The 26,746-nt window shown below is 41.0% G+C and overlaps 1 protein-coding gene across 1 annotated transcript in view; it reads right to left on the bottom strand.

Annotated features, from left to right (window-relative positions):
* Nucleotides 1-1,849: 1,849 nt before the first annotated feature.
* Nucleotides 1,850-26,746, bottom strand: part of OPN4 (opsin 4) — a 36,450-nt gene continuing 11,553 nt past the window's right edge. Inside the window, exons 2-12 of the mRNA XM_073354916.1 lie at nucleotides 25,076-25,218; nucleotides 21,996-22,129; nucleotides 19,074-19,277; nucleotides 16,955-17,126; nucleotides 14,930-15,091; nucleotides 11,112-11,219; nucleotides 9,735-9,912; nucleotides 6,672-6,824; nucleotides 4,857-4,925; nucleotides 3,151-3,189; nucleotides 1,850-2,134 (exon numbers count right to left, since the gene is read on the bottom strand). Coding sequence (XP_073211017.1) covers nucleotides 1,850-2,134; nucleotides 3,151-3,189; nucleotides 4,857-4,925; nucleotides 6,672-6,824; nucleotides 9,735-9,912; nucleotides 11,112-11,219; nucleotides 14,930-15,091; nucleotides 16,955-17,126; nucleotides 19,074-19,277; nucleotides 21,996-22,129; nucleotides 25,076-25,218 — 1,647 coding nt within the window. The remainder of the gene's footprint in view (nucleotides 2,135-3,150; nucleotides 3,190-4,856; nucleotides 4,926-6,671; nucleotides 6,825-9,734; nucleotides 9,913-11,111; nucleotides 11,220-14,929; nucleotides 15,092-16,954; nucleotides 17,127-19,073; nucleotides 19,278-21,995; nucleotides 22,130-25,075; nucleotides 25,219-26,746) is intronic.

The following is a 26,746-nucleotide window of genomic DNA, read 5'->3' on the forward strand; positions in this document are numbered from 1 at the left end:
TTTACATTACATTTATATTTACATCATTTACATTGAGGCCTCTTTACACCACTCTGGAATTACATTTACAGTCACTTTAAGGCCCTTTATGATACCAGATTGGTGTAAAGAGGCATTAAAGTAAATAAAACCCACTTTGTTTTTTGCCACCAATGTGCTCAAAGGGGAATCAGCCCTCACAGATCCAGGCTTGGTGGTGCTCAAAATATAAGTATCATCTCTGCAGAATGCTTTCCCCACCTATCTAAGGGCAAGACTACACTACAAAATGAAGTTGACCTTAGTTAGTCAACTTAATTACTGAGGTTTTTCATGTCCATACTATTCCCCACCTCCCTCCTGCCGTTGGTGGTGTGCGTCCTCAGCTGGAGCCCTGCTGCTGGGGGTTGACAGCCCAAGCTGTGAGCCCTGCATGGGGCTCACAGCTGGAGCCATTACCACCACCACCCAGCCTTGGGGCTGATAGCTAACAGGCAATGTAAGTAATGTAGTGTCTACATTGACCCTTTGTTGCCCTACCTATATCAACTTAAGTGCTATGCCTTTTGTGGAGGTGGAATTATTAAGTCAATGTAGTGGGTGACTTACATCAGTGGGAGCTACATTTTAGTGTTGATGCTCACAGAGTTAGGTCAACATAAGCTGCCTTCTGTCAACGTAACTCTGCAGTGTAGACCAGGCCTAAGTCTTCTCAGAATACTGACTCCATAGATTTCATCCGGATTCTACCCCTTTACCTGATACCGTAGAAAGATGTACAGGGGAAGGCCAGCATAAATTATTACTACAGACAGCTATTTTCCTCCTATGTGCTGATAGACACACACACACACATGTGTTGAGTAGCCGGGATAGCTACAGTTGAAGGAGGCCCTGACTGTTGCTGTCCAGAAGAGGTAAGAAGCATGGTTAAATGTTGAGGTAATGGGGATTCCTTGTTTTGTGGGTGCCTGGGGTGGTGGTGTCAAACCCTTCTTTCCCCTCATAATAGAAAAATCAGAACCAGAATGCATTGAGCTCTAAGTTAATTTTGAAAGAGTTTCTTAATAGAGTACCTTTCTGAGCCAGCAGCAGCTCTTTACCAATAAGACATTTAATTACAGCTTCCTCAGCCTTGAAACATGGTGACTGAAGCTCATTAGCTTCTAGAATCTTTCATATTGTTCTGGGGCAAGTGAGCTGAGCCAGGATTGGACTGGTCACTTAATAACTGACACAGAAGGAAGACAGGAGGGAAGGGGAGCATGGGCCACGCTTGAAAATGATTTCCCTTCCTTGAGATAAGGACAATGATCTGAGACCTCAAACTGCTTTTTAAGTGCATTGCTTTTTAACAAAACCATACAAGAGCTTGAGAAAAAGCATGGAACTAAGAAGGGAGTGGAGCACTGATATTGCACTTAAACATGGTCTACTTAGAGAGCTTTAACAAAAATAAGAAACCTTCTCCACCAGGTACTGTACGTTTTCCCAAATACTCTCAACTCTATAGTTTATCTTCTAAAAGTGTTTCTTTCTGGTATAGTAACTGTGGCTGAGATCTGGCAATGAACAAAGACCATTATCTGAATCTTAACCCCACAGAATGAAGTCTTATCATGAAGCCTGCATATACTGTAACTGAAGGTGGTGTTCACGCAATAGTTGCTAATTCCTGAACAGAGTGAAATCTGAGTGAAAAGTGTAATTTCATGATCTAGATTGTGGAGAAATAATATACTTGTCCTAACACACGAGCTAGAACAGGAAACCAACCACTGGAGAGAGCTCAGATGCTGCTTCAGCATCTTCTTTTTACCCTTGGCTTATCTCGTGTTGGGTCACTGTAGGAATGGTGGCTTTCCGTGGATCAGAGCAGTTTTGGAAGGTCTTCTGCACTCAGTTGATCTGTGGTTTCTCCTGAGATACTGGCTAAGGCAACGCCCTGGTACAGTCTGTCTGGTTGGCTACTGTAGTCCTTATCCTGGCTGTGGCTACTATTCTTAGGGAACCTGAAGTCAGAGCTGTATTCAGAAGGCTGTTCCATTTCCTGGACGTTGCTGTATGTTATTATAATGCTGGGTATCTGGGCTGCAGACGGTCTAGAGTGAGAGTCTCCTTTTCGTAGTCCAGTGCCATTCAGGCCCTCACCTGTCTTAAGCATGTAAGGATTTAAGAGAAATGTAAAACACAGTTGTCTGCAAGATGATCAGATTGCAACAGTCCACTAAAGGGGAAAGTGACAAACATTTGGACAAGCACTCTGACAATCACCACTGCTAAACCAAAGCGAATCTTATAGGAATGGGAAAGAATTTGACCTAGAAACTTTTTTGATGTATCCCAGGAGTCACTTCTGAGAAATATCTTACTAAACAAACTAATATACCAAATCACAGCGCTTACATTCCTTAACACTTTGATACTTCAGGCACACTCCCCAGTACTCTGATGAAGGTTCGGGTTAATAATAGCACATGCCTCTGTGAACAATAGTGCAAGGAAGCCAGTGTAAGGATCTGGTAAAGCTAGAAGTACACATGAATTCCAGAAAATAGATGGTTACTTCCCTCCAAAAATCTAATCAAATCAGATGGCAATTGATGAGGCATTATCAGGGTTAGAGATGATAAAAGATAGACCAAAGTGAACCACAGCATGGAGGCCTTGAAATGAGACACCAAATAGTGAAGTAAACAGTGAAGTAAGAGAGGAAACAGTGGAAAGGTGAATAGAATTAATTCAGCAATGGAAAATACTGGATGATACTAGTGAAGGACCAAGAAAAGGAGTGTGTTGGAATGATATCTTCATAAAGCTGTAGAGAGAATAGTAAAGCTTACTACTAACTATGAAAAGACCTATTTCAGGCACGTGTGTTAGCATTCACAGTGCAGTCTAAAGATAACACAGATTCACACTCAAATGCTGATTTCTCTCTTTTTTTTTTTCCATCTAGCTGGATTTAGGGCAGATGGATTAGAGTTAATCCACTCATGGGATGTGTTAAAAAATTATCGCTGTGCCACAGCATCGTCATCAGATAAGAATATCATCAGATAAGAATACGTTAGTATGGGATTGCTCAAAAGGGTGGTGCTCTCCCAAGTTATAAAAGTATATAAAAAAATCACACACAACCCCCCCCCCCCCGCCCCAAAAAACACTTACTTGGATTTCCTCAAGGCTATAGGTTATAGATGGCAGGGCCTACACAAAGAATAACAAAAGGTTAACAGCTTTCTTTTCTACAGCAATTTTCTACAGCAATATTCAGTGACTGTGGAATATTGACTTTTTGTAGGAAGAAACACCTTACTCCAAAGCAAATCCTCTACAAAACAAAAGTCAGGAAATATTTTTTTCTTTCTTAATGGGGGTTGGAAAGGAAGTGTCTGTTATTAAAGAAAAAGACACAACAGGACTACTATGCCCTTATCTTAAATGCATGAAAGTAAATAAACCTCTTGCATACCGTTTCCTTTCTCCAGCATGATCCATCTTGGATAGGAAAAAAGATAAGCACCTGATGTTTCAAAACTGCCCTTGCAAAACCTGTCATAGTATGTTACAATTATGACCCCAAATACAGCATTAACTGTTGTAGGATATGATTTTTTTTTCAATTTTTGCTTAAATAATCTAAGAGGCAAGCAAAGATATATTTTCTATAACATTTTCTAGGATTTTTATGAGTTGAGGATCCTCCTTGTGTTTTCCTTTGCACTCTTGCTGACACTTTATGGCTCGGACAGCAGTAAGGGCACAGTCAAGTTTTAGAGTCATGATTTCCACTTAAAAGTTCATCAGGAAAACTCTTTTCTTCCTCATTCATCTTACTTGTTTCAAGATATAATTAAGGCTTATATAGTATACTTTATCTTCAATTGATAGTCCAACAGCAATCCTGTTTAACATTTAATTAACAAAACTATTTTACAATTAGCTTAGTTGTTTAGTATTTTAGATTAAATTATTTGGAGCAGGAACCTCTCATCTTGCTACAATATGTGTTCATACAGAACCTAGCACAAAGGGCTTCTAAGCACTAGTGAGGAGCCCAGTGGGGTTCATTACTTCTACTATATACCCCTGACTAAATTGGGGGGGCACCCTGTGGGTGCTGGGGTGTGGCCCAGGGGTACCACAGGTGCTGGGGGGGCAGCGGCGCGCAGCCTGGCCAGGACCCCCACTGGTGCTGGGGGTGGTGGGCAGCAGTGCACGGCCCAGGTTCCTGCTGGTGCTGGGGTGGGCAGGGCTGGCAGGCTCCCTACCTGGCTCCACTCCTCCCTGGGAGTGGGGACATCCCCCTCACTCAGCTCCTAGGCAGCTCTACGCGCTGCCTCCGCCCAGAGCACCGGCTTCACAGGTCGCACTGGCCAGTAATCGCGGCCAGTGGGAGCTGCAGAGGCGGTGCCTGCAGGTGGAGGCAGTGTGCGGAGCTGCCTGGCCATGCCTCCGCCTAGGAGCTGAGCAAGGGGGATGTTGCTGCTTCCAGGGAGCCCTCTGAGGTAAGCGCAGCACAGATTCCGCCTCACCCTGTCCCAGGCCCTAACCCCCTTCTCCCTCCCACACCCAAACTCCTGCTGTTGCTGGGGGAAGGGAGAGCAGTGGCCCGAGACTGTTCCAGCATTGGTTGGTGCAACTGCTGCAGGGGCTACCTGAGCTGCCCCCAGGCCAGGCACACCAGCCACTGCAGAAGTCACGGAAAGTCATGGAATCTGTGACCACCGTGACAAACTCACATCCTTACTTATGATCATATCTTGCACAGTCAACAGTGGGTGGCAGAGCTTAGTCTATGTTCAGAGATTAGAAAAAAATCACTGCTTTCTTTCCTCAATTCAACTCCTGACAAATACTAAAATAATACTTACAACAGGAGAGGAACTGCACTCTCTGACATTCAGCTCCACCATGGAAATGTCATTGGCATCTTCAGAAGTCTAAAAGATAAATGAGAAAAAAAGCCCATACATGACACACAGGCATGTCACAATATTCTACACGAAGTGGCATGTGAAATAGAAGAAGGGGGAATGGCGGGGGAGGAAACCGGAGGATTGAAACATAGTGAACTGCAAAGAACAGTGTTATTTTGTATTTCTAGCCACCATCTCAGTTAATTAGTTACAGTATATGACTACAGAGCATAAAAAAGTGTGTTCATGATAAGTAATTTAGACACTGCAGAACACATGATGAATAAGCAACAAATGACAGTTTAAAAACAAAAATACAAGACGTTCAGAAGCAAAGAACAAACATCCTGCCTCCTTTGCCCCTTGCAAATGTAACAAAGACAACTGGAAAATGAACCAGTGCTGAAAATAGAAAGCTGAGGACCTTTTACAACCTCAAGGTCATTACTCATCACATTCATATCACTGCAAGCTGTAAAGTGTTTTAACCACATAAAGTTAACCCTCAGGGTTATTTTCCCCCACTATGTAGGAACCCTCATTACTGAAATCAAGATATATTCAATAAAGATAAGTGCAAAGTACTATACTTAGAAAGGAAAAAATCGAATGCACAACTACAAACTGAGGAATAACTTTCTAGGTTGCAGTAGTGCTGAAAAGAACGGGGGGTTATAGTGAATCACAAATGGAATATGAGTCAACAATGTGATGCAGTTGCAAAAAAGGCTATCATCATTCTGGGGTATATTACAGGAGTGTCATAGGCAAGACACAGGAGGTAATTGTCCTGCTCTACTCGGCAATGGTCAGGCCTCAGCTGGAGTATTGTGTCCATTTCTGGGTGCCACATTGCAGGAACGATCTGGCCAAACTGGAGAGTCCAGAGGAGAGCAACAAAAATGATAAAAGGTTTAGAAAACTTCCCCTATGAAGAAAGGTTAAAAAATCTGGGCATGTTCAATCTTGAGAAAAGAATGAGGGGAGACCTAATAATAATCTTCAAATATGTTAAGGTCTGTTATAAAGAGGATGGGGATTAATTGTTTTTCATGTCCACTAAAGGTAGGACAGGAAGTAAGGAGCTTTATCTTCAGCAAGGGAGGTTTAGGTTAAATATTAGGAAAAACTAACTATAAGAATAATTAAGATCTGGAATAGGCTTCCAAGCAGAGGTGCCAACTTTGTGATTTCCCCGGGGGTGCTGGACTTCCACTCAGCCCCAGGCCTCGCCCCCACTCTACACCTTCCCCCAAGCTCCCACCCACACGCCGCCTCTTACTGCACCCATTCTGCTCTCCCTCTTCCCACCCCATTCTACCCCTTTCCCCCTCTTCCTGCCCCTGCTCCTTCCCCTCTCCCCCAACGCCTCTTGTACACCCCTGAACAGCTGATTGCAGCAGGTGGAAGGCGCTGGGAGGGAGGAGGAGGAGCTGATCCGTGGGGCTGCTGGTGGGTGCTGAGCACCCACTATTTTTTTTCCTGTGGGTGCTCCATCCCTGGAGCATCCCACGGTGTTAGTACCTATGCTTCCAAGGGAAGTTGTGGCATCTCCATCATTGGACGTTTAAGAACAGGTTAGACAAATACTTGTGAGGGATGGTCCAGGTTTACCAGGTCCTGCCACGGTGCAGGGGGCTGGACTTGATCATTTCTTGAGGTTCCTTCCAGCCCTACCTTTCTATGACTCTATTCTAATTATGAAAAAATGTGCAGATTTGTTAACTCATCAGTTGTTTGAGGGCTTGGATGGTGCACAGCATTTATTACCTTCTCAAAAATCCCAGAATCATGGCTTTTTGGTTTAGATTTGGCTTTTGTGTCACTGGTTTCAACAGCGTATTTGCCAATTTCATAGGAAAGCTGTTTACTGACTGGTCTGGAGATCACACTAACGACATCAGCTTCTGTATCAGTCCAGCCCTGCAATGAATACATCGGAAACAAGCACTTTAGGTTGCCTTTGGGTTCAGTTACTCTGGCCAATAACATGAAGTTACATTTTACATGGACATGGTTCATAAAGGGGAAAGACTGTAAGAAAGATATTTCAAAGAAGATAGCTGATTATACACAACATCATACACCCAAAAAGTTTTAGATTAGTGCAAACAACACTGTAAAGGATGGAAAGCCTAAAACTTGGTCTGCATATTTTTCTAGGGCTGGTTGAAAAATTTTGATCAAGTTTTCCGATCAGTTTTTTTGAAACTTCCATGGTGTGGGAGTGGAGAAATGTAGTCCAGCCAGGAAGCAGCACCCTCTGGGAAGAATGGGGACATGAGGGATGCAGAATTACAACTCCCATGAGGCATCACAGCAGCTCAAGTGGAAGAAGAGATTAAGGTCAATCAAAACGTTTTGACATTTCAGTACTGGAAAATGTTTTGGAGTTTTTCATTCAGTGAAAAGATTTGATTTTTTTTAAAAAATGTCAAAATATCAGAATTTCGTACAAGACAGAAATTCATGTTTTCTATCCACTCTAATTGTTCCTTATATTGGGAGAGCGAGAGAGCACAAGAGAGAGTGTAAAACAAAGAAAGAAAAGTGTGTATAGCAAGCATTCATAAGCAGTGAGTAGCCCTACAACAACAAACCAAATATTAATAAAGGGTAACACTAGTTAGGACACAGATTTCACTCCCAAACTCAAGGAAGTTGTTATAAGCAGTTGTCAAAAAATATGTTTTAAAATACCTTGACAATGTCCTTTTAAATTGGTACATGTTAGAATAAAAAAGAGTAGACACATAAGAGACCTTTTCATGGGACCATTGTTCAAAATTGCATAAAAACCTTAATATAAGTTTTTATCAAAAGGATACAGACTCATCTAGAGGAAGGTCAGCCCTGTAATGATTCTGTTGACTTCAACAGAATTTGCATCTGCTTCTGACGGGGCTGAACTTGCTTCAATGCCTTTTTGGATCTGTCACCAGTTTTGTTCTGTTTCCACCCTAATGGTGAAACATCACACATTCTGTAGTTCACATTTTACATATACAATGGATTTAATTATCACCACCTGCATTGGATCAGTTGGCTATAAAATGAGTTACAGTTCTGTTTTGTAAAGCCAGTCTCTTCTTGTACTGCTGTACTTGGCCATTTTCTACTGCAAAGATCTGTTTGGAAATTATTTTCCTTGAGATTTTTCAAAGGCATGAAAAAAAATTGCACCCTTTTGAGTGCAACTAAGTTGTAGATAGAGAATTTGACTGCTTGTGGGGGTGCTAAATTAGAGTCAGTTATAACTTGACTGACCAACCTTGGCACAAAATATGTCTTTGCTCTGCCTTTTTGTATTGTACATGTCTAGGGAAAGGAAACTCCTGGTTTCATGGAATTGCATGTGATGATCAAGCATATTAATCAAGGAAAAACTTGTCAAAAACAACATTTAGCCAACTTCTATCTTAAAGTCATACCCTGCTTTCCCCTTGAACTTCAGTATTTAGAGAAGGGTATGTGTGACAAACTTCAACTTCCTACTAAATTAGTGATGAGTCAGAATTCCTAATGAAATCGGGGTGTAATGTGTTCAACTTAACAATTTAAAGGACACAGCGGGGGAGGGGGGAGCGGGGGGAATAACTTTTCTGTTTGACAGGTTTAATTTTGTATCTACTGTAGTTCCAAAGCAGACCTAAGGTTACTGATGCCTGATAGAAGTTAGCTAGGAAAAAAATTCAACTTTTTAACATTTATATACTTTGAGAATTTGACAGCAGTTTGTCAGTTTCACTATTTCCCTGTGTAGCCAGGCTTCAATCTACATGACTGCAAGTGTCTGATTGGGCAAATCCGGTTGCAGAATGAGGGCCTTAGATTTCTCCCTTGCTGAAAAACCCTTATATCAGCAGGGTAGTAGAGAAGGGGAGAGGGAGAGCGTACTAATAGTTTTGAAGGATTATTTCTTTTTTAAAAATTCAAGATACATCATTTAAAGGGTGTTTTGTCAGAAACTGTTAGTGAATTTCAAAACATTCAAGTTGAACAATGTCTTTTAGCCTGATGGGTTTAATTTTGATTGGCTTGATAAGTCAGAAGTATAACATTAAAAAAAAGTTGGAAAAAATCACAGTTAAAAGTAACTGTCAGAATTCAGAGCTTGACTACATCAACTGAAAGGATATTAGCTTGAAAACATGAACACTCACATAGAACATAATGGCATTTTTCCATTTTAGGAATCATATAAAAATGGTTGAAAATAGAACACTAATGTGTCATTAATAACCTAGAAAGAGATGTGGACTCCAGAAATCTGACCTGCTTCTGGCTACCGTGCAGAAACAACATTTCGCAATACTTAGTTTGGCAGCAGCAGCAAGCTTTTGAGATCTTCTGGAAAAATAGTTCTGTGATGGATTTTGTTGATCTGTCTAAATCTGCCAAATAATCTGTTTCTAAATGCAGCCCATTTCACATTCAGAAAGCGCATTGGCTCTTTCTTTACAACCTTGCTTCCCTCCAAGCACTACTTGGGGACTGCAATTTCACTTTTAAGTATCCAAGTTCCAGATCTGTGGTCATTGAAGCACCACACACTAAGTCCCATTCACTTTTTGTCTTCCAATTAGTGCATCTGTCCATTCTCCCATGAGTGACACAAACCTGTAAGAATATCAATGTTATTTGCATCCTGCTTTTAAACTTTATCTTCCTTTTTTAAATTCTGCTTTATCCCCAATTACCCCCTCAGAGAGCCTCTGTACCTAGCACCACAATGCATCTTTCCATCTAATCTACCTACTACTTTGAAGGGTGCTGTATGAAAATTATTTACTTGCTTTTTCAAAATAAACATATCTGAAGGGTTTTCCTTACTGATTCACTGTCTGAGAGAGAGGATATCCGTCTCTTTCCTTTCTGCAGTTCACTTATCTCAGACTGGCTGGTAATAGTGAATCGTCTGGTTGAGAGATACCTGCTGCAAGACTTGGAGTCTTTACGAGAAACTCTTAGCAGGGGTCGAAGGCACGGCACATACTTTGCAATGGCCATTCTAGTGGATACAAAATAGAACCAACCAGTCAATTCCCTCTGCCTAAATAAAGCTGCCAGCACAAAAAGCCACTCACCATAAACATGAAATTCATTCAGACAGACACATGCTGCAGAGACTGAAAAGTTTCCCAGATTTCAGATACTGCTTTGTGTGCAACTTCTCTTCAAGATAATTGTAAAGAAACAAGACATGAGTGATTTACAGCATTCTGTTGAGTCAGAATTTACTACTGACATTGCTGGGCAGGGAGAAGAATATTAAAATGTAATTTTTTCTCTGAAACCAGCTATTAAAATGTTTTATCTGCTTAAAGACGAACTGGGATAAAAATAAAGCTTCTGGCCCTTTAAACTGAACTGTGCAGAATTACCACATAGAGAATTATTTTAATCTCTCCTTAAGCAGCTATTCTAACTTCCTCCTGGGCATCTGCTCACTTAGTATCGGTGTGGTGGTATAAACTCTAAAGCAAACTGTTCTTTCTAGATGAGGGGTAAGGGATCATTTTTACTACACTGCTCTTTTCCCCACCCCAGAATCCCCAGAGTCCCCAGAATGCTTTTGAAAGGGGAGAAGCAATATTGCATGGCTTAGCTGTGCTTGTTCACATCACATGTCCCTCATCTGAACTTGAACTGGGGTTGACCTGGATGTTACAACTAAAAAACAATTATTAGATGACTGAACAATGGAAGCGCGAAGGAGGAATGGGAAGCCCACAACACATGAAAGAAATGGAGCCATTTACCAAACTCCAACTCTCATTGGTCTGGGTAACTTGACAAACTGCTATTTGCAACACTGACAAATGGGTACATCTCCCAAGGAAATATTTCAAAGCAAAAGACCATAAAACTTGTTTTTAGCCAGGAAAGGTCTCTACCCTTTATCAGATGATCAATGAGTACAGCTATCACCCTTCCATAAATGTCTCTAGCTCCCATCTGCACGGTAATTTGTTCTGAGTACAGACTCCACTGACATTTATAGGGCATTTAAACCGCTTTTTCTGTTTTCTTTTTTGGCTTCATGCTCACTTGCAGAGGTAAAAAAACAGCATAAAGGTAAAATAAGCAGATGAAGCACAGCTCAGGCACTAGCATACAACGGGATTTCAATGAATCCAAGAAAGTTGTATCAGAGATAGATTTGGTTTTCTTTGCTATGTTATTTGTGTTTGAAGAGAGCAACCTTACCTGTATTTGGGATGAGTTATGGCATAAATGATGGGGTTGTGAATGGCAGAAGCTTTGGCAATCACAGCTGGTACGGTGTTCATAAAGGGTGTCAGGAGATGGGAATACCTAAAGAAATGCAAAGTGATTATTTTTTACTGCATAGTCAGCACACAGTAAAAAACAAAAATTAGTTACAGAGTGCAGGGACTGCTTTTTACTGCTGCCACTCTCCCTCCCTTCCTCTTCTCCCAGGAGGGTAGGATGAAATAAGAGGGGCAAGGAGCAGGACCAACATACCGTCAAGGAACATTCTTTTTCAACCTAGCGCATGGGACAGATTTCATACCCATTTTATTCAAGGATCATGCCAGACTGTGCTTCAGAGAGGCACAATCTCTTTGGTGCTCCTCTTGACAAGTGCTGCTGTGTACCATATTCTACTCATGGTTGTGGTTTAAGCAGGCCACAAGCTAATCCCAGATTGTTTACAGTAGGGTAAAGACCATGGGACAAGTTCAGCCTTTAATAAGCAAGTGCTGTTCCTTTGGAGTCTATGAGCTAAATTCATTAGTGACCCAAATGGTGGTGTAAGTTGGTCAGAAAAGAGCTGTAAGGGCTAAAGTAGCATAACCTGCACTGATATGGCATTTAACAGGTGTGCTGAATAAGGGACGAGGGTGTTGCATGAAAAGCAGCTAACACAAGAGTGCCTGATAAATCAGCTTCCCACCTACACTTTGACTTTACCTGCCGAAAGCTGGGAACCAAAGTCAAAGAATCCTCATGCAGTGGAGGGTGGTTTTATGTTTTATTGAGAGTTTGCGGGATCTTCATCACCTGACATGTATGTTTAGAGGAGATGGTGGAAGTTCTGAGTGTGGTGCTGCTAGCTTTAACAGCCCAGGTCAGGCCCCGTTCAGGTTGTCTTGATAAAAATAAAGTCAGTAGTGGAACCTACACTTAAATATCAGTAATATTGCAGGGTCAACTTGCATCAACTAGACCCTGAGTGGGTCTTTCCTTCAGCAGTGGGAATAGTAGCACACTTTGTAGAATCATTTCCCTCTCTCCCAGGGAAAGTTGCCTGTGGCTTTATGTTGTGCCCCAATGCTTTGCTGCACCAAGAAGGAACAGGGCTGCAGACTAAGGAGGCAGCTCATCATCCTTGGAATGGAGTTTTCCATCACATTCAGCCAACGGAGAAGTGTGTGTTATGTGACCAAATGGAAATGGGTCCCCAGCAGATAATATTGGAGTGTCTTAATGGGGCAGCTGACTGCAGGCATTCCTACCAGCACTAACCTAAGACTCACTTCTGGTGATAGTTTCCAGATCACAGTGTGTTCTTTTTCCTGCAGTTCTTGAAACAGGGTGGCCCCTACCCCTGCTCCTAGGACATTGATCTGGAGGATGAATTCCTTGGAGAACATAGTACTTGCTGGCAACACAGGATGTCCTGGAATGCTGTCTCCCATTTTAAGGTCGTAGTAACCTTTCAGGGGACGGATGCTTTAGTAAGATTAGTCAATAGTGCATTCAGTGAGGTAAACGGTGACACAAACTTTCTGTCATTGCTGGCCAGACACAGGAAAAACAACACCTGTGTCATGGTGGCTGGAGTGCAACAATCCTACTGAGCCTGTATCATGTTAGCTAAATCTTCCACTCCCACAGCATGTACTGTAGTTATTAGGTTTCATTCTTTGCTTTTGTACATTTTGTTAATCTAGCAGACCAGCCACCCTCAATGACTGCAAGACTGTAGTCACAGTTTCTAGGTCTGTCTCCTAATCTATGCTGTATGTGACAATGCTGTCAAGGTAAAGTCAACATAAGGCATTGGGACTTGGTCTATTAATCCCCGAGAAGGCACAGTGGCTCCCAAGGGGAACAAAAAGGTATAGCCCCAAACTGAAAAGGTTGAAGGAGAGGACAAAGGCAGTTTTCTGCTTCCTAGTGTCTGCAGTAACTCCTGCCTCAGTTCTCATAAACTCTATCACAGTCAATTTTATCCTGTATTGGTTGTTAAGTTTCAGATGCACATTTCTCATCAGATGACTGGAAAATTATAAGTAAGAGGCAGTGGTGGGTTAGTGCAAGTGTCATAAATATAAAGGGAAGGATAACAACCTTTATGTATGCAGTAACATGAATCCCTCCTGGCCAGAGGTACAGAATCCCTTACTTTTAAGGGGTTAATCAGTTTATTAACAACAATTAACCTGATTGGCACCTGACCAGAAGGACCAATGGGGAAAGAAGATACTTTCAAATCTGGGGAGGGGAGAACGTTCTGGTCTGTGCTCTTTTGTTGTGTGCGACCAAACAGGAAAAAGCATCTCCTAAAAAGATACATCTAAAATTACAGAAGTTGTAAGTAATAGCAAGGAAATGCGTTAGATTATCTTTTGTTTTAGCTTGTGAATTTTCCCTATGCTAAGAGGTAATTTTATTCCTGTTTTGTAACTGGGAAGCAAAGTCAGAGGGGATCCTCTGGGTTTTAAATCTTTTTATTTACCCTGTAAAGTTATCTTCCATCCTGATTTTGCAGATGTGATTCTTTTACTTTTTTTTTAATAAAATTCTTCTTTTAAGAACCTGATTGATTTCCAGTGTCCTGAAAACCAGGGATTTGGTCTGTGCTCACTTTATTAACCTATTGGTTGGTATATTATTCTCAAGCCTCCCCAGGAAAGGGGGTGAAGGGGCTTGGGGAGATATTTTGCAGGGGATAGAGCTTCAAGTGGCCCCTCTCTGAATGTTTGTTTAAATCATTTAGTGGTGGCAGCAATACCGTCCAAGGACGAGGAATGGAATTTGTGCCTTGGGGAAGTTTTTAATGTAAGCTGGTGGAATATAAGTTTAGGGGGTCTTTCATGCGGATCCCCACATCTGTACCCCAGAGTTCAGAGTGGGGAGGGAACCCTGCCAGCAAGTATTAATCTACTAATTTTTAATTAATAATCATTAATTTTAATTTATTTTATTTTGCACTTGTATAGGGTCTTTGACCTGAGGACATCAAAGTGCTTTAAGATATTAAATCGATTTAGAAGTAGGTAGTTGGAGGACAGGGTGGCTAAGTGACTTGTTCAGTGTCACACATTAAATCAGGGGCAGAGCCTGAACAGAACCCAGGAAGGAGTCTGACTGCTTATCCCTTGCTCTTAACCAGTCCATATTAATGGATACTTTTTTTACTGGACATTATGTCTTTATTGAAAATGATTGAATGAAATGCTGACAGTTAAATAGGAGGAAAAAATGCAACACATTCCAGGATTTTTTGAAATATATTTCAGGTTAGGTCATCCATTGTTACTTTTCAGTGCAGCACCAAAAGAACTAAAGCCAGTTATGCCAGATATAGGGCCTGATATTGAGCTCACTTACACTGTTGTAATTGAGGGGTAATTCCACTGCAGCCAATGGATTTATTGCATCAGACTAGTGTAAGTGAGTAGATAATCAGGCCCAGAGAAAATAAATCAAAACAAGTTACGAATCTGTTTTGCAACCTGGAATAGCCATATGGTCATGTTCAAATATTTTAGCATTGTGAAACTTTATTTTAGAATTAATTAGCATGATTTCATGTATTGCCAATAATTAGCTTTTCTGTGCTGAAAAATCAAACTGTGAAAAATTACAACCAGCATGTGCTCCATTTACCAAATGTGTAACAAAGGATTACTCCTGAATATGTGAAGGTTTCCCATTTCCATTGTTGAGCATTAAAGTTGACAACTACTTGGCCTTTCATAATTAGCTTCTTTTACAATTTCACACCTTCTGGGCTCACTGTTTTTTTTTCTTGCTAATATATTCATAATTACCCAGCAAAAGCCACCAGAGCTACAATAGAATATGGTGACCAGGAAATGATGTAAAGTAAGATGACAATCAAGGCAATTTTGGCCATTTTCCATTCATTCTTCATCTTCTGATACTGTCTCTGGGATACTTTATTAACATCAGAACCAATGTTCTGAACAGCCCTAAGGGAAATAAACCATAGTTACAATGCAAAATATATGGGAGAAATTGAGCAAACAACTTAACAAAATAGAACAAAGGACTGGTCTTTAACCAGATCATGCCAACCCTCTCCAGCCCCTCTCCCCCAAGGTAATATACTATGATGTATGTAGATTATGTGTAATTGCTTTTCCACAGTAGAGGCCCTGTCCTGCTCACAATAATCAGGGGCAAAACAACCATTGACTTCAGCAGGAGCAGGATGGAGGGCTATGTGAGGAATACGTTTCCAAAATAAGGCTTCAGATTATTCAGATACCCAGATTAATCTGCATGATACCTCTAATTGTGGAAGGAGAAAATTATTTATTTACTTCTTAGGGCCAGATTTTGGCACCCTTACTCACACTGTTACGTGAGTAGATACATTGAAATCAATGGGATTGAACATGTAGTAAGGTACTGCTCACCATGAGTTAATATGGCAGAATCGGGCCCTGGCTTGGTACTCCAGTAGTTCTGATTTCACATATTCCTGATGCAAATTGTTGCACTTCGTTTAACACAAGGTTTCTCAACCTTTTTTCTTTGGGAGGCCCTCCCAACATGCTATAAAAACTCCACAGCTTGTGGGAGGGCCCTCTGGCTCCAGATGTTGGGTGGGGGGTTCAAGGCTGCTGGGGAGGGGCTTGGGAGCCCCACGGGATGGAGGGCTCAAGGGTTTTGGCTCAAAGGGCAGGGGGCTTGGGGCTTCTGCCCCTTGGGGTGGGTGGTGGCTTGGGGTTTCAGCCCCGTGGGGTGGCTTCTGCCGGGGCTTCAGCCTCACGGGGTGCCAGGTCTCAGGGCTTCAGCCCCACTGCTTCAGACCCGGGGGGCACCAGGGCTTGGCACTTCAGCCCTCCAAGTGGCTTCTGCCGGGGTTTGAGGCACCCGGGCTTTTGGGGCTTCAGCCGAAAGGAGCAGCTTCTGCTGGTGCTCAGGGCTTGGGCAGCTTCTGCCAGGGTTAAGGGTGCTGGAGCTCAGGGCTTCAGCCATGTGGGGTGTCTGGGATCAGGGCTTCTGTCCCCCAGAGTGCTGGGGCTCGGGACTCCAAGCATTGGGTACCGGGGCTCAGGGCTCTGAGCAGCCCTGCTTGGCAGATCCTCTGAAATGGCCCGCTGACCCCCGGTTGAGAATTGCTGGTTTAACACATTGCATCTTGCATCACTGCACCTTTTTTAACAAAGAGTTCATAGCCAACTTCCACCTGTTCACTTGTAGACCAATGACATTTTGCGGGGGAGTCCTTTCATAGTCCTTCTGTTGACACATATGCAAGGGAAATTCCCTACTGGATATCCCTGTCTGTTTCAAGGCCACTTTGTGCCATGTACACATGGCATAAGTGGCTGAAGCAAACCAAAGAAACTGGCATTGAATATGCCTGTGTGCTGAACAATCACTTAGCTTTATTAGGCCTCTCTGAAGTTCCTCACACTTTATCTAGACTTGACTAACCTAAATAGTTTTGTATCATCTGCTAGATTTCTCACCTTTCTATTCACACCTTTTCCCAAATCATTAGTAAATGTATTAAACAATGCGGGCTAAGTACCAAACCTTGAAGACCACCCCGCTCCACACACATTTAACATTTTTGCCATGTTGAAAATTCATTGTCTGTTCCTATTCTGTTTTGTCTCTTACCCATTTCCATTAAAGGAAAAAACTTGTTAAAATAGAGTTGCAAGTTATATATATATATATATATATATATATATATAGCCTTTTATATAGAGAGAGCCTTTGTTTTTATGGGGTTTATAAAACAATATATATAAACCCATAAAAACAAAGGCTCTCCCCCAAGCAAGGAATGAAAACCTAGACTATTGACAACTCACTCATTGGCATTCTTGATAGCCTTGAAGATAAAGACATAACTGTATATGATGGCAATCAGAGGAATGAAGAAGACAAAGCAGAAGAGGAGCATTGTATAGGCACGGACTGATGGGGTAAAGGTCACGTAGTCCCAGGAACAGGAAGTCAACAAACCCTCAGGAACATAAGCACCTAGGAAGAGAGAAAGAAAAAAACACATGAGCCATGAAAAGATTTTTATTGGGCATTCTGTGGAGGAACAAGTGGAAAAAGAATTCAGCATATCCCTGGGATTTGAAAAAGATCAAACCTGGCTCTGTTGGTAGAGAGAAGATGGTTAATAAGGGCACCTGTTTCTTGTTTTAAAGCACTTCTTACCATTACTGATTCCACTGCTTTATAGGCTCTTAGAATTTACTAGATCTAATGAATCAATCTTTAGACTAATAAAATAATGATTCTTTTTCATTCCAGCCTTCAGACCTGATCCAAAGCCCACTTTAGTCAATGGGACTCATTCCATTAACTTCATTGGGCTTTGGATCAGACCCATGTTTCTAAAATCATTAAAATGTCTCAATTTTTCTCTTAAATTATCACCTCTCTTGCTTGGGAGTGAAACGAAACTGACTATGCTAACCTCTGCTCTTTTAAATTCTGCAGACAACAGAAGTGTACTGTGCAATTCCAATTAACTTTGCCATGAAATAAATGTAAAAAACACATGCACATTCCTACCTGAAATAAGAAATATTCTCCTTAGAGAAACTGTGTCAGACAGTTAAAGAATAAAGCAAATTCAGCACCAAACTATTTTTAATCATTAATTTAATTGCCAGCATTTAACCAGAATGCTAACTTCTGTGGAACCAGGTCTAGAAAATATTGCACCAGGTGCTATGCTCAGATATGTCTCATTATTGTATGAGACTCAGTCTGATGGATACTATTAGAATCTAATTATAAGACAGCAGTTATAATACCCTTCAAGTAATTAGTCTGCCTCATCACATTAAGGTTCTCTCATCTAAGAGTATTTGTCATATTACTCTCTTGAAATTCTCTCATTAAGCTAAAAGCCATAATGTTAAACAGCTGGAATTTACCAACTATGCATGCTACACATTTGGGGGGAGAAAAAAATGAATAACAAAAATAACTCAGTGATGTCTGACCCTGTTGGCAACAGCCTGGTAGGCAAGTGAGAAAGTGCTACTTTCTCACCTCAATTTAACCCTACCTTGCCCCACCAATGGGGACCAGGCCTGCTCCAGGGGTGGGTAATGTTGGAGCTTAGGCGATTAACTGGTAGGTTCAAGTTCATCCTACTGTAGGTTAATGCTGACTGTAAGTTGGTGGCCTGAGTGAAACAAGTTAATGGTATTAGTCTAGTTTCTAACAGAGAAACAGAAATAGTGCTATCTCAGCCAACAGTAAGGGCCAAATTTTTAATTTGTCAAGATGTGAAATATGAACACATACCAATTTACACACACAAAATTAACGTGTGCAAGCAAATCAGCTACCTAATTACTACTACCTGTCATCCTTTGTTAAGATGTCAAGGGCTAAATGGGCACAGAGAGTAAACAACACTCTTACCTCTAGAATTGGTCCCTGCTAATCGGGTTGAGGCACATTGTAGGGGTGTGGAAAATTGCACTCTTGCTGCCCATACTGTACCGCTTTAAGGTATAAATAGAGGAATTCAGGTTCCACAGGCTGTCATTCTGAGCACTGAAAATCATTTTGAAAACTTAAAAACTGTGCTCATCTGTCCCCTTTACTTTTTATTGTTCAACTCTGCTGGATTGCAGAAGATTATGCACTCTTAGGGAAGCCTGTTTTGCATTATTTTTGCCCTTTATTTTATATGTTTTTTATACAGCATGCTAATGAGATTCCCTGCAAAAGTGACAAAGTAAGATAATTAAGTGGGATATGTGCACTGCAATCTTTTCTGCTGATTAAATTGCTTAAGACTCATTAGCTATAAGCAATCTCCTTCACAGTGATTTCTTCAAACTTCATCTTAATATGTAAATTCTGTTTATTCATCCTTGTGTCTAATAGACCATTCTTTAATCCCCCCATTTTCTCCTGGTATCAGAAAATAGACTTGAATTCTATCTCACTTACTCCATCCAAAGAAGGGTGGGAGGCTCCAAGCCAAAGAGTACAGCCAGACTCCTAGAAGAATTATCAAAGCCTTCTTCTTGGACATCACCACAATGGAGGCCAGTGGTCGTGTGATCACAAAATATCTGTCCAGTGCGATTGCCATCAATGTGATCATGGATGTAATGCCAAAAAGGGCTCCACAGAAGGCATACAGTTCACAGCCTTTCAATGGAGAGTACAATAGGGTTAACCAACAGTTTTAACCATCCATGCTGGTTATACGCGTATTCCTGGGAGACCACTTATCCTGTGGCCTTAGGCTAGTAACACATTACCTAATTACTTTCAGAACACTTAAAGCAACAGGAAGTTCACTTTTCCAGCAGCAATATACTTTCCAACTGTGGGCTGGCCTTGCTAATTATATTATTCATGGATGTAAACTTCAAAGATTTACCTGCCTTTATTATTCAAGACAGTGACTTAATATATATTCACTTAACATTCACTTTTCAACTTCTGAAGTTTCTAGTGGGAGTATTTCAGAGATCCCATGGCAGCTCATTTAGTTTTCATTTTACTCTAACTCCCATGGAAAGACCTATTTTACTTAAAAGTATTTCTGTAGTCACTCAGATACCATGGAGCAACTCATATCCCAAGAGGAGGTCAGCATAGTTTCAATAAATAATTCAGACAATGGATTGGTTGTCAGTTGTTTACTTTAATTATTTGCTATTTGTGGAACATGATTGGTCACAGTTTGTTTTCTGCTGATGGACAGAAATCTTTAAATTAAGAGATAATTAATGAGGAATGGGAATTAAAACGTGTAAATTCATGAAGTGTTTGAGATGCACCAACTTTTTCATTAATATCTGCAATTATACAAATAGTACAACACCCATAGAGCACATACTCATTAATATATTCAAAAGTCTGCTTTTAATTATTCAGCCAGCTCTAGAGATTAGACAGTTTGTTTATACATCTGTGTATAGTCTTTTCAGTTTTGTAACATGAAGAACTGCAGAAACAAGCATTTGTTATTATCTACTTAATTTAATGAGCAAGTCAACAATAACCAACATTTCAATACCATTCCTCTTGTTCACCTCCCGCACCACATGCATGCAAGAAATAATTGCAGCAAGAGGAAGAGTAGCCCCTGCATGGAAAGAGTCAAATGGTGGGATTCACAAAGGTATTTAGGTACCTAACTCTCATTGATTTCAGTGGGAGTTAGGCACTTAAATACCTTTGTGAATCCCACCTGAAGAGTCTTTATTCCACAGATTTGCTTAGGCCGTATAACAGATGGGCCCCATCAGATTGGCTGTATGATCTGTGTATTTGTCTCATACACAGAGGGTGAAATCCTGGCTCCACTGAACTCATTGGGAGATTAGCCATTCATTTATAAGGAGCCAGGATTTCACCTTAAATCTGAATCTCTGGTGTTGGTAGGCAGGGGGAAGGGAGAGCTCAGTGAAGCAGCACATAGCTTTGAGCCTGTGGAGAATCAGGGATGGGTCACTGGAAAGGATAGTTGGACAAGGTTTAAGAGGCAAGGATTAGACACTGAAAGTAGACAGTTTAAAATAAAAAGGTAACTGACACGCATTAAAAACCAAGCGGGAGAGGGGGAGAAAGGACCAGGGGTGGATAGTTCATATGTATATTTAAATAAACCAAATCATGTTCCATTTCCTATCCAGATCACTTTCCTTGATGTTGTATCCCCTTCACCCACCTTTTGTCTGGCTTTGTCTTTATAGATTGTAAGCTCTTTGGGGCAGGGACTGTGTTTTCCTGTATGCCTGTCTCTCACTTAGCATATTTTGGGCACTGCTGTCACATAAACAACAGTAACTCATGTTTGATGAGGGATGTTTGGTAGTTTAGACCCAATGCGTGAAATACAAAGCATATTCACTGACCACACTGAGAATATTTGGTTTATATTTACATTGTAAAATCTTACATTTATTGTCAGGCTTTCTAGCAGCAGAAAGATCAAGATAAAAATTCCATATTCTAGTTAATTAGTGCCAGTGGCAGATGATATGCTGGGAGCAGGTGCTCCTGGGCCTTATTCCTCTCTTTTTTAAATTCAGGTGCGAGATGATTGTGAGTGAATGCGAGCTGTGAGAGAGTATGTTTGTTTATCAAACATTAGAGAAGACCTTTTTCTATCTCACTATTCTTGCAGTAATGGTATAGACTTCGTGATGTAAATATATTTATAACAAACAGAAACTACATTAGAAGAAAGTAATTTAGGTTGCAAAGTCAAGCACTCAGAAGTTAGGAAATACCAGATTTATGGTTTCCCATGCAAACTTGATTTCCCCTTTTGTGCATCCAGTATTTGCATTGAAGGAGACAAACATTCTAGAGAAAAAAAAGTATGTGATCATGTAATTAAAACTGTATCATAATGCACATGCACAAAGGGGCTCACTGAAGGTCACACAGACAATCATAAATCTGGCATTTCTTAACTTTTTAATACTTGACTTTACAACCTAAATACCCTTCTTTTAATGTAGTTTTTAGTGTAATTTCCTCTGGCTTTTTAAAGGACAAAGATAAAAACAAATTTTGATTTTTGCATCTGTATCAACTCCTTGTCATACACCTGTCCAAAATTCAAAATCAAACTCATTGAAAACTGTCAAATTTCAGCTGTTATCATATCTATACCTCTAAAATATAAATAACTCCAAGTACAGACCCAAGCTTGTTCTAAACCTTTTGACAAACTTGGACTAAGTCCTGAATGCTCAACAAAACTTGAAACCAGGCAGTTTTTATGTGCTTTCGGCTTTAGTAACTATAGTTTTGCATAGCTTTGATACTTATACTGTCAATTCTTAACTTGAAGTCATTACCATGGACAACAAACTAAATTATCTTTCAGGAGATATATGTACAAACCTTTCTTGCCAAAAATCCAGTGCTTGTGGAGACTGGTAGTGAAGAAAATTGGAGCCTGTGTGATGGACATTAGGAAGTCGCTAATAGCTAGATTGATGATGAACATGTTGGCTGGAGTTCGAAGGCTCTTACTCCTACAGAGAAGAGATCAGAAGGAACATTGCTAAGCGCTGATCTGTGGGTAATTATGCCATTGCTCTTTGCTGTATGCAGTGTTATTGTAGCCATGATGGTCCCAGGATATTAGAGTGGGTGAGGCAATACCTTTTACTGGACCAACTTCTGCTGGTGAGAGAGACAACCTGTTGAGCTTACACAGAGTTCTTCTTCATGAACCAAAGAAGAGCTGTGTGTAGCTCGAAAGCTTGTCTCTCTCACCAACAGAAGTTGGTCCAATAAAATATATTCTCTCACCCACCTTGGCTCTCTATTGCTCTTTGCTGTGAGCACTGGCAGCTTCACAAATATCAAGGTGTAGAATATGTCAAGCTACATCAAACTGGCTTCTGATTTTCCTGAAGAGAGAAGCTAAATGAGACACCATCATTTTAATAGCAAACTCCTTACACTTCTTTGTGCCTTAGTAGAGGATATGGACTGGTTTTGATAACCAGCTCAGAAACAGGAATAGAAGACATTGTTCTCTGAATACTTTGACCCACTGCACCCTGTGTCCATGATTAACAGGAAATTAAAGTTGATGTACTCTATGGATTTTCTAGATCTGGGTCATGCAGAGCTGAGGGGACATTTTCCACTGCTAATGAGATTAACAGCAACTTCCAAATATGGGGATTAAGGAGGCTGACTTTATACCACATGCAGCATTTTATTTTATCTCAACTCCTCTCCATGACAGGCAGTTCACTGCACCAGGCACTGAGTTTGAAGGGACCTATTGCCATACTTATTACATACCCACCTCCATAAATTATTCGCGCGAACATAAAATAGAGTGTCCTGTAGTGTTTTTGTACAAACTTATTTGCTATTGAGAGTTCTTAATATCAGTACTTAATGATTCTGGCTTTTTATTCTGTTTGAAATTGTGACACTTTATCTAATGTCTCTACAGCTGCTTTCCTGAGTTTTCAGTCTCAGACACAATTGGCCAGATAATATGTTGCACCTCCTGAGAGCTGTAGCATAGAAGATGCATTCCAGGAGGATCAGTGTGTAGGGCAAATATTCTGTTTTGCCCCCAGTGTAACTTAGAGCTGTTCCAGGGGCACACATCATTTCAGTCACTCCCCTCCAGCCCCTGGCCATCTTTGTGCATTACAAGGCTGTCTCAAGAGGTTCTGTTTTCCTAGAGAAACTGGCAGATGTTCCCTGGACCAGCCCACAATCACCAATTTTAAAGCACTGTTGCAATTGCAGTTTTAGGGGCAGCAAAATACTCAGTAACTATTTACAGACTGACTCCTTTAGGCAGTTGGTGGTTTGTTATTGCTATGCAACTTCTGATACCGCATCAATGGTGGGTATGTGTAGTATCAGTGCACCCCCAGCTCTGCAGTTCTACTCTAGTCTCCCCACCCGCCTCTACATTTTTAGATAACTCCACGGAGAGACACAGCCAGCCCCACACCTGTCCCCTACCACAGACACGGCTGTTGCTGCCAGATTTCCTGCTGAGCTGCCTCTTCCAGATTGGGACACACCACAATACTGCTCTAGTCTTCTCCCAGCTGCGGCAGTATTCTTCCCCCACCCTGTGTAGGCTGTATGGTAGCATCTTCCTGGGTGGGCAGGCCAAGTCTCAAACACCACAGAAGGGTCAATATCTGATATAAATGCTCTTGTTCAGCCTAGCTCAGTCGGCAGCGTATCAGTCTCATAATCTGAAGGTCCTGAGTTTTGTCCTCAGAGGACACACACGAGAGGATCACAAAATGGCCCCTTCTGACCTTATAGTCTATGAAACATAACAGAAAATGTTAGATGCGGGGGAGGTCATAGTTCAGGTCAACTGCACCTGTATTCTCTTTCCATGGTCCATCAAGAGCACCCCTAGGCTTATGGCTCCCCAGCCATCTCTTCACTTGGGTGGAGATCTGCATCTCTGTCCCATCTGACCAGGGTGTTCCCAGGCTGAAGTGTTATTCCCATCGGAAGACAGGCTGTCTAAGCAGACGTACTTGCTTTCTCTTCATAGACTAATCACGGTGAATTGCCCACTGTTATAAGTTATCACATAGCTCTCTCTGAGCAAGCACAGTTTGTTCTTCAGAGAAAAGCATTATAGAGAAAACACTAAAAACAATAAAAGAACCTACACGCATGCTAAAAGTTCACCAGAGATCACCCCTTCAACATGGCCTCTGGCAGGAGCAGTCCTTGAAAGCCCTACCCAAAGGTTTTCATGTGGTTTCTACTTCATCACTCACAGTCTTATGGGGCCTTAATAGGCCAAAGTCCTTCCAAACCTTTCCTAAGGATTGGGGCCCTCTATGGACCAGAAGTCCTGTCCATTTGCTGGATCTGAACAAAAAGCCCTGAGTCAGTTTACCACCAGGTTATTTATCCCAACATCCTTTCTTTGTCCACTGGTCTCTAGAATCCAGTCTGAACCTTTGAAGAGACTGTGAATAGGTAACAGGCCTTCAAAGGGCTGATATCCAGAGGAATTACATTAGCATAAACCCTCCACCTAGAGAAGTTACATACAATCTCACAATAACACATAAACAATTGCATTTTAAATACAATGGTTCCCAAATGTATTCAGCTTAATTAAATAAGGTTTAACTTAATTCAATAAGGTTTATCCAGGATATTGCATAACTATCACAGGGAGTTGTAACGAAAATCTGAGAGATTGGTTTGGGATACTTCCACTATCAAAACCACTAGCAGCAAATTATACTTCACCTTTCATTAAGGCCTATTTCATATGCAAGATAAGAAATACAAGGCCATGGATCTGGGTTACTTTGATGCACAGCTCATTAGTTTGCATTAGTACAATCATAATGATAGTGTTCCTGTACCACATTTCCTTAACACAATCCCACCAGTATTAAAGTCTATCCACAGGAATATTTAAGACACACAGAACAAACGAGATGTATATGTACCTGCAGAAAGCATAGATGACCAGGAAGTTACCCAGCGTTCCGGTGATCCCCACCATCAGAATGACAGTTCCAATTGTGTAGTGGGCATGGTCTGGAACATCCAGTGTAGGGAAGGCATGAGGAACCTCTTGCACTGTCATTTCCTACAGAACAAGCAGGAATTCATAAATGAACAGTGGTACTTAACTGAATGTGCTAGCATCTGCTATTCTTCTGGGAGATGAGATGGATAAAGGAGGTTAAAAGCTGGATAAAAACAAACACTTTGGAGTAAACTAATCCCTTTCAAATTACATTTATTTTTATTCCTCTTTTGCAAATAAACATGGCAGGCATGATTGTATCAGCAACATTTGAGTCAAGGGCCATTTTTTTGTTTTTACTACCAGTTTAGTGTTTCAGAGATTGGAAAATCTAAAGGAGCAAACAAAAACAAAACAAAATACATAATAGTTGACAGAAATACACTGGGACTCTATTGCATTTGACCTCAAGGAATGCTGTAAATAACAGCAAGTTTGTTCTTTGTAATTTTCATCCGATGAGAATTTCAATGCCTGTGGTAAAGTTTGATTTCTATTATTTCCTTAAATCATTGGCTAGTTTTCTAATAAATAAATATTACACATCTTTAGTGAAAATGGTAAGTCCAGTCGATAAACACTTGTTTATTCAAGACTTTAATAGAGTAGAAATCTGGTTTCTCCCATTGACTAACCAGTGCTGAATTACTAATACCCTCATGACCTGATTACCTTGTAGTGGTGAACAACACTGTTCCTTACAGATTAAATTGAGGATTGAAAAAAACAAACAAACATTTTTTTAAACATTTGTGTTCAATACAAGTTCCATTTTTATCATGGCCCCAACTTTGTGACTTAGACAATAACAGCTAAGAGGCATGGTGACCTGATAGCAGTGGAAGATGGAAGGGGAATGATACCCAAAATGTCACCACCCTGCCCACTTTTGACATGCATACCCTGAGCATGTAACTTTCTATGGTCCTAATGGATCAGCACAATTCAGAAGCATAGGCAAGATACAGTCCTCCCATGCTAGCTAATTTGCAGGAAAATCCCAAATTGTGCTACACGGGGACCTAACCTCTTTCAGACATAAACAAGTCAATGTCTAAATAATAGGAAAGGGTATTTTGCACCTCAGCATAGGTGAGGTCAAGGATCTATTCTCTTGCAATAATTCTAATCCTCCCCAAAAGGAATTTAACTCTTGATGCCAGGACAAGCCACCACAGATGCCTATAGCCTTGCCACCAGTTCTCAGTCCAAGATGGTATATCCAGATTGAAAATATTGGCTTCACAGTCCAAGAGATGCACATCACCTGGTCAAAAGAGCCCATAGCCATCATAGGTAATGCTCTTGTGATTCAGAATCAGACCTCTGGCCCCTAGATGAAGGAGCTAAAACTCATCGGTCAGTTAATATCTTTCTGCACCTATTCCACTGCCATTGATCTGCATGTGCCAAAATAGTAGTAGCTCAGACCACACTAATATGATCTCTGGAAAAAGCAAAGAGCAATCCTGTTTCACATGGATTAACAGCTCAGTTCTCTTATCTACAACCAAGCTTTTCCCACTCTGAGATGCAGAACAATAACTTTGGGGTGGTGAGGGTGCTGTCATCACAGCTCATAATTCAA

This window comes from Lepidochelys kempii, chromosome 7 (assembly GCF_965140265.1).
Source record: "Lepidochelys kempii isolate rLepKem1 chromosome 7, rLepKem1.hap2, whole genome shotgun sequence".
Lineage (NCBI taxonomy): Eukaryota > Metazoa > Chordata > Testudines > Cheloniidae > Lepidochelys > Lepidochelys kempii.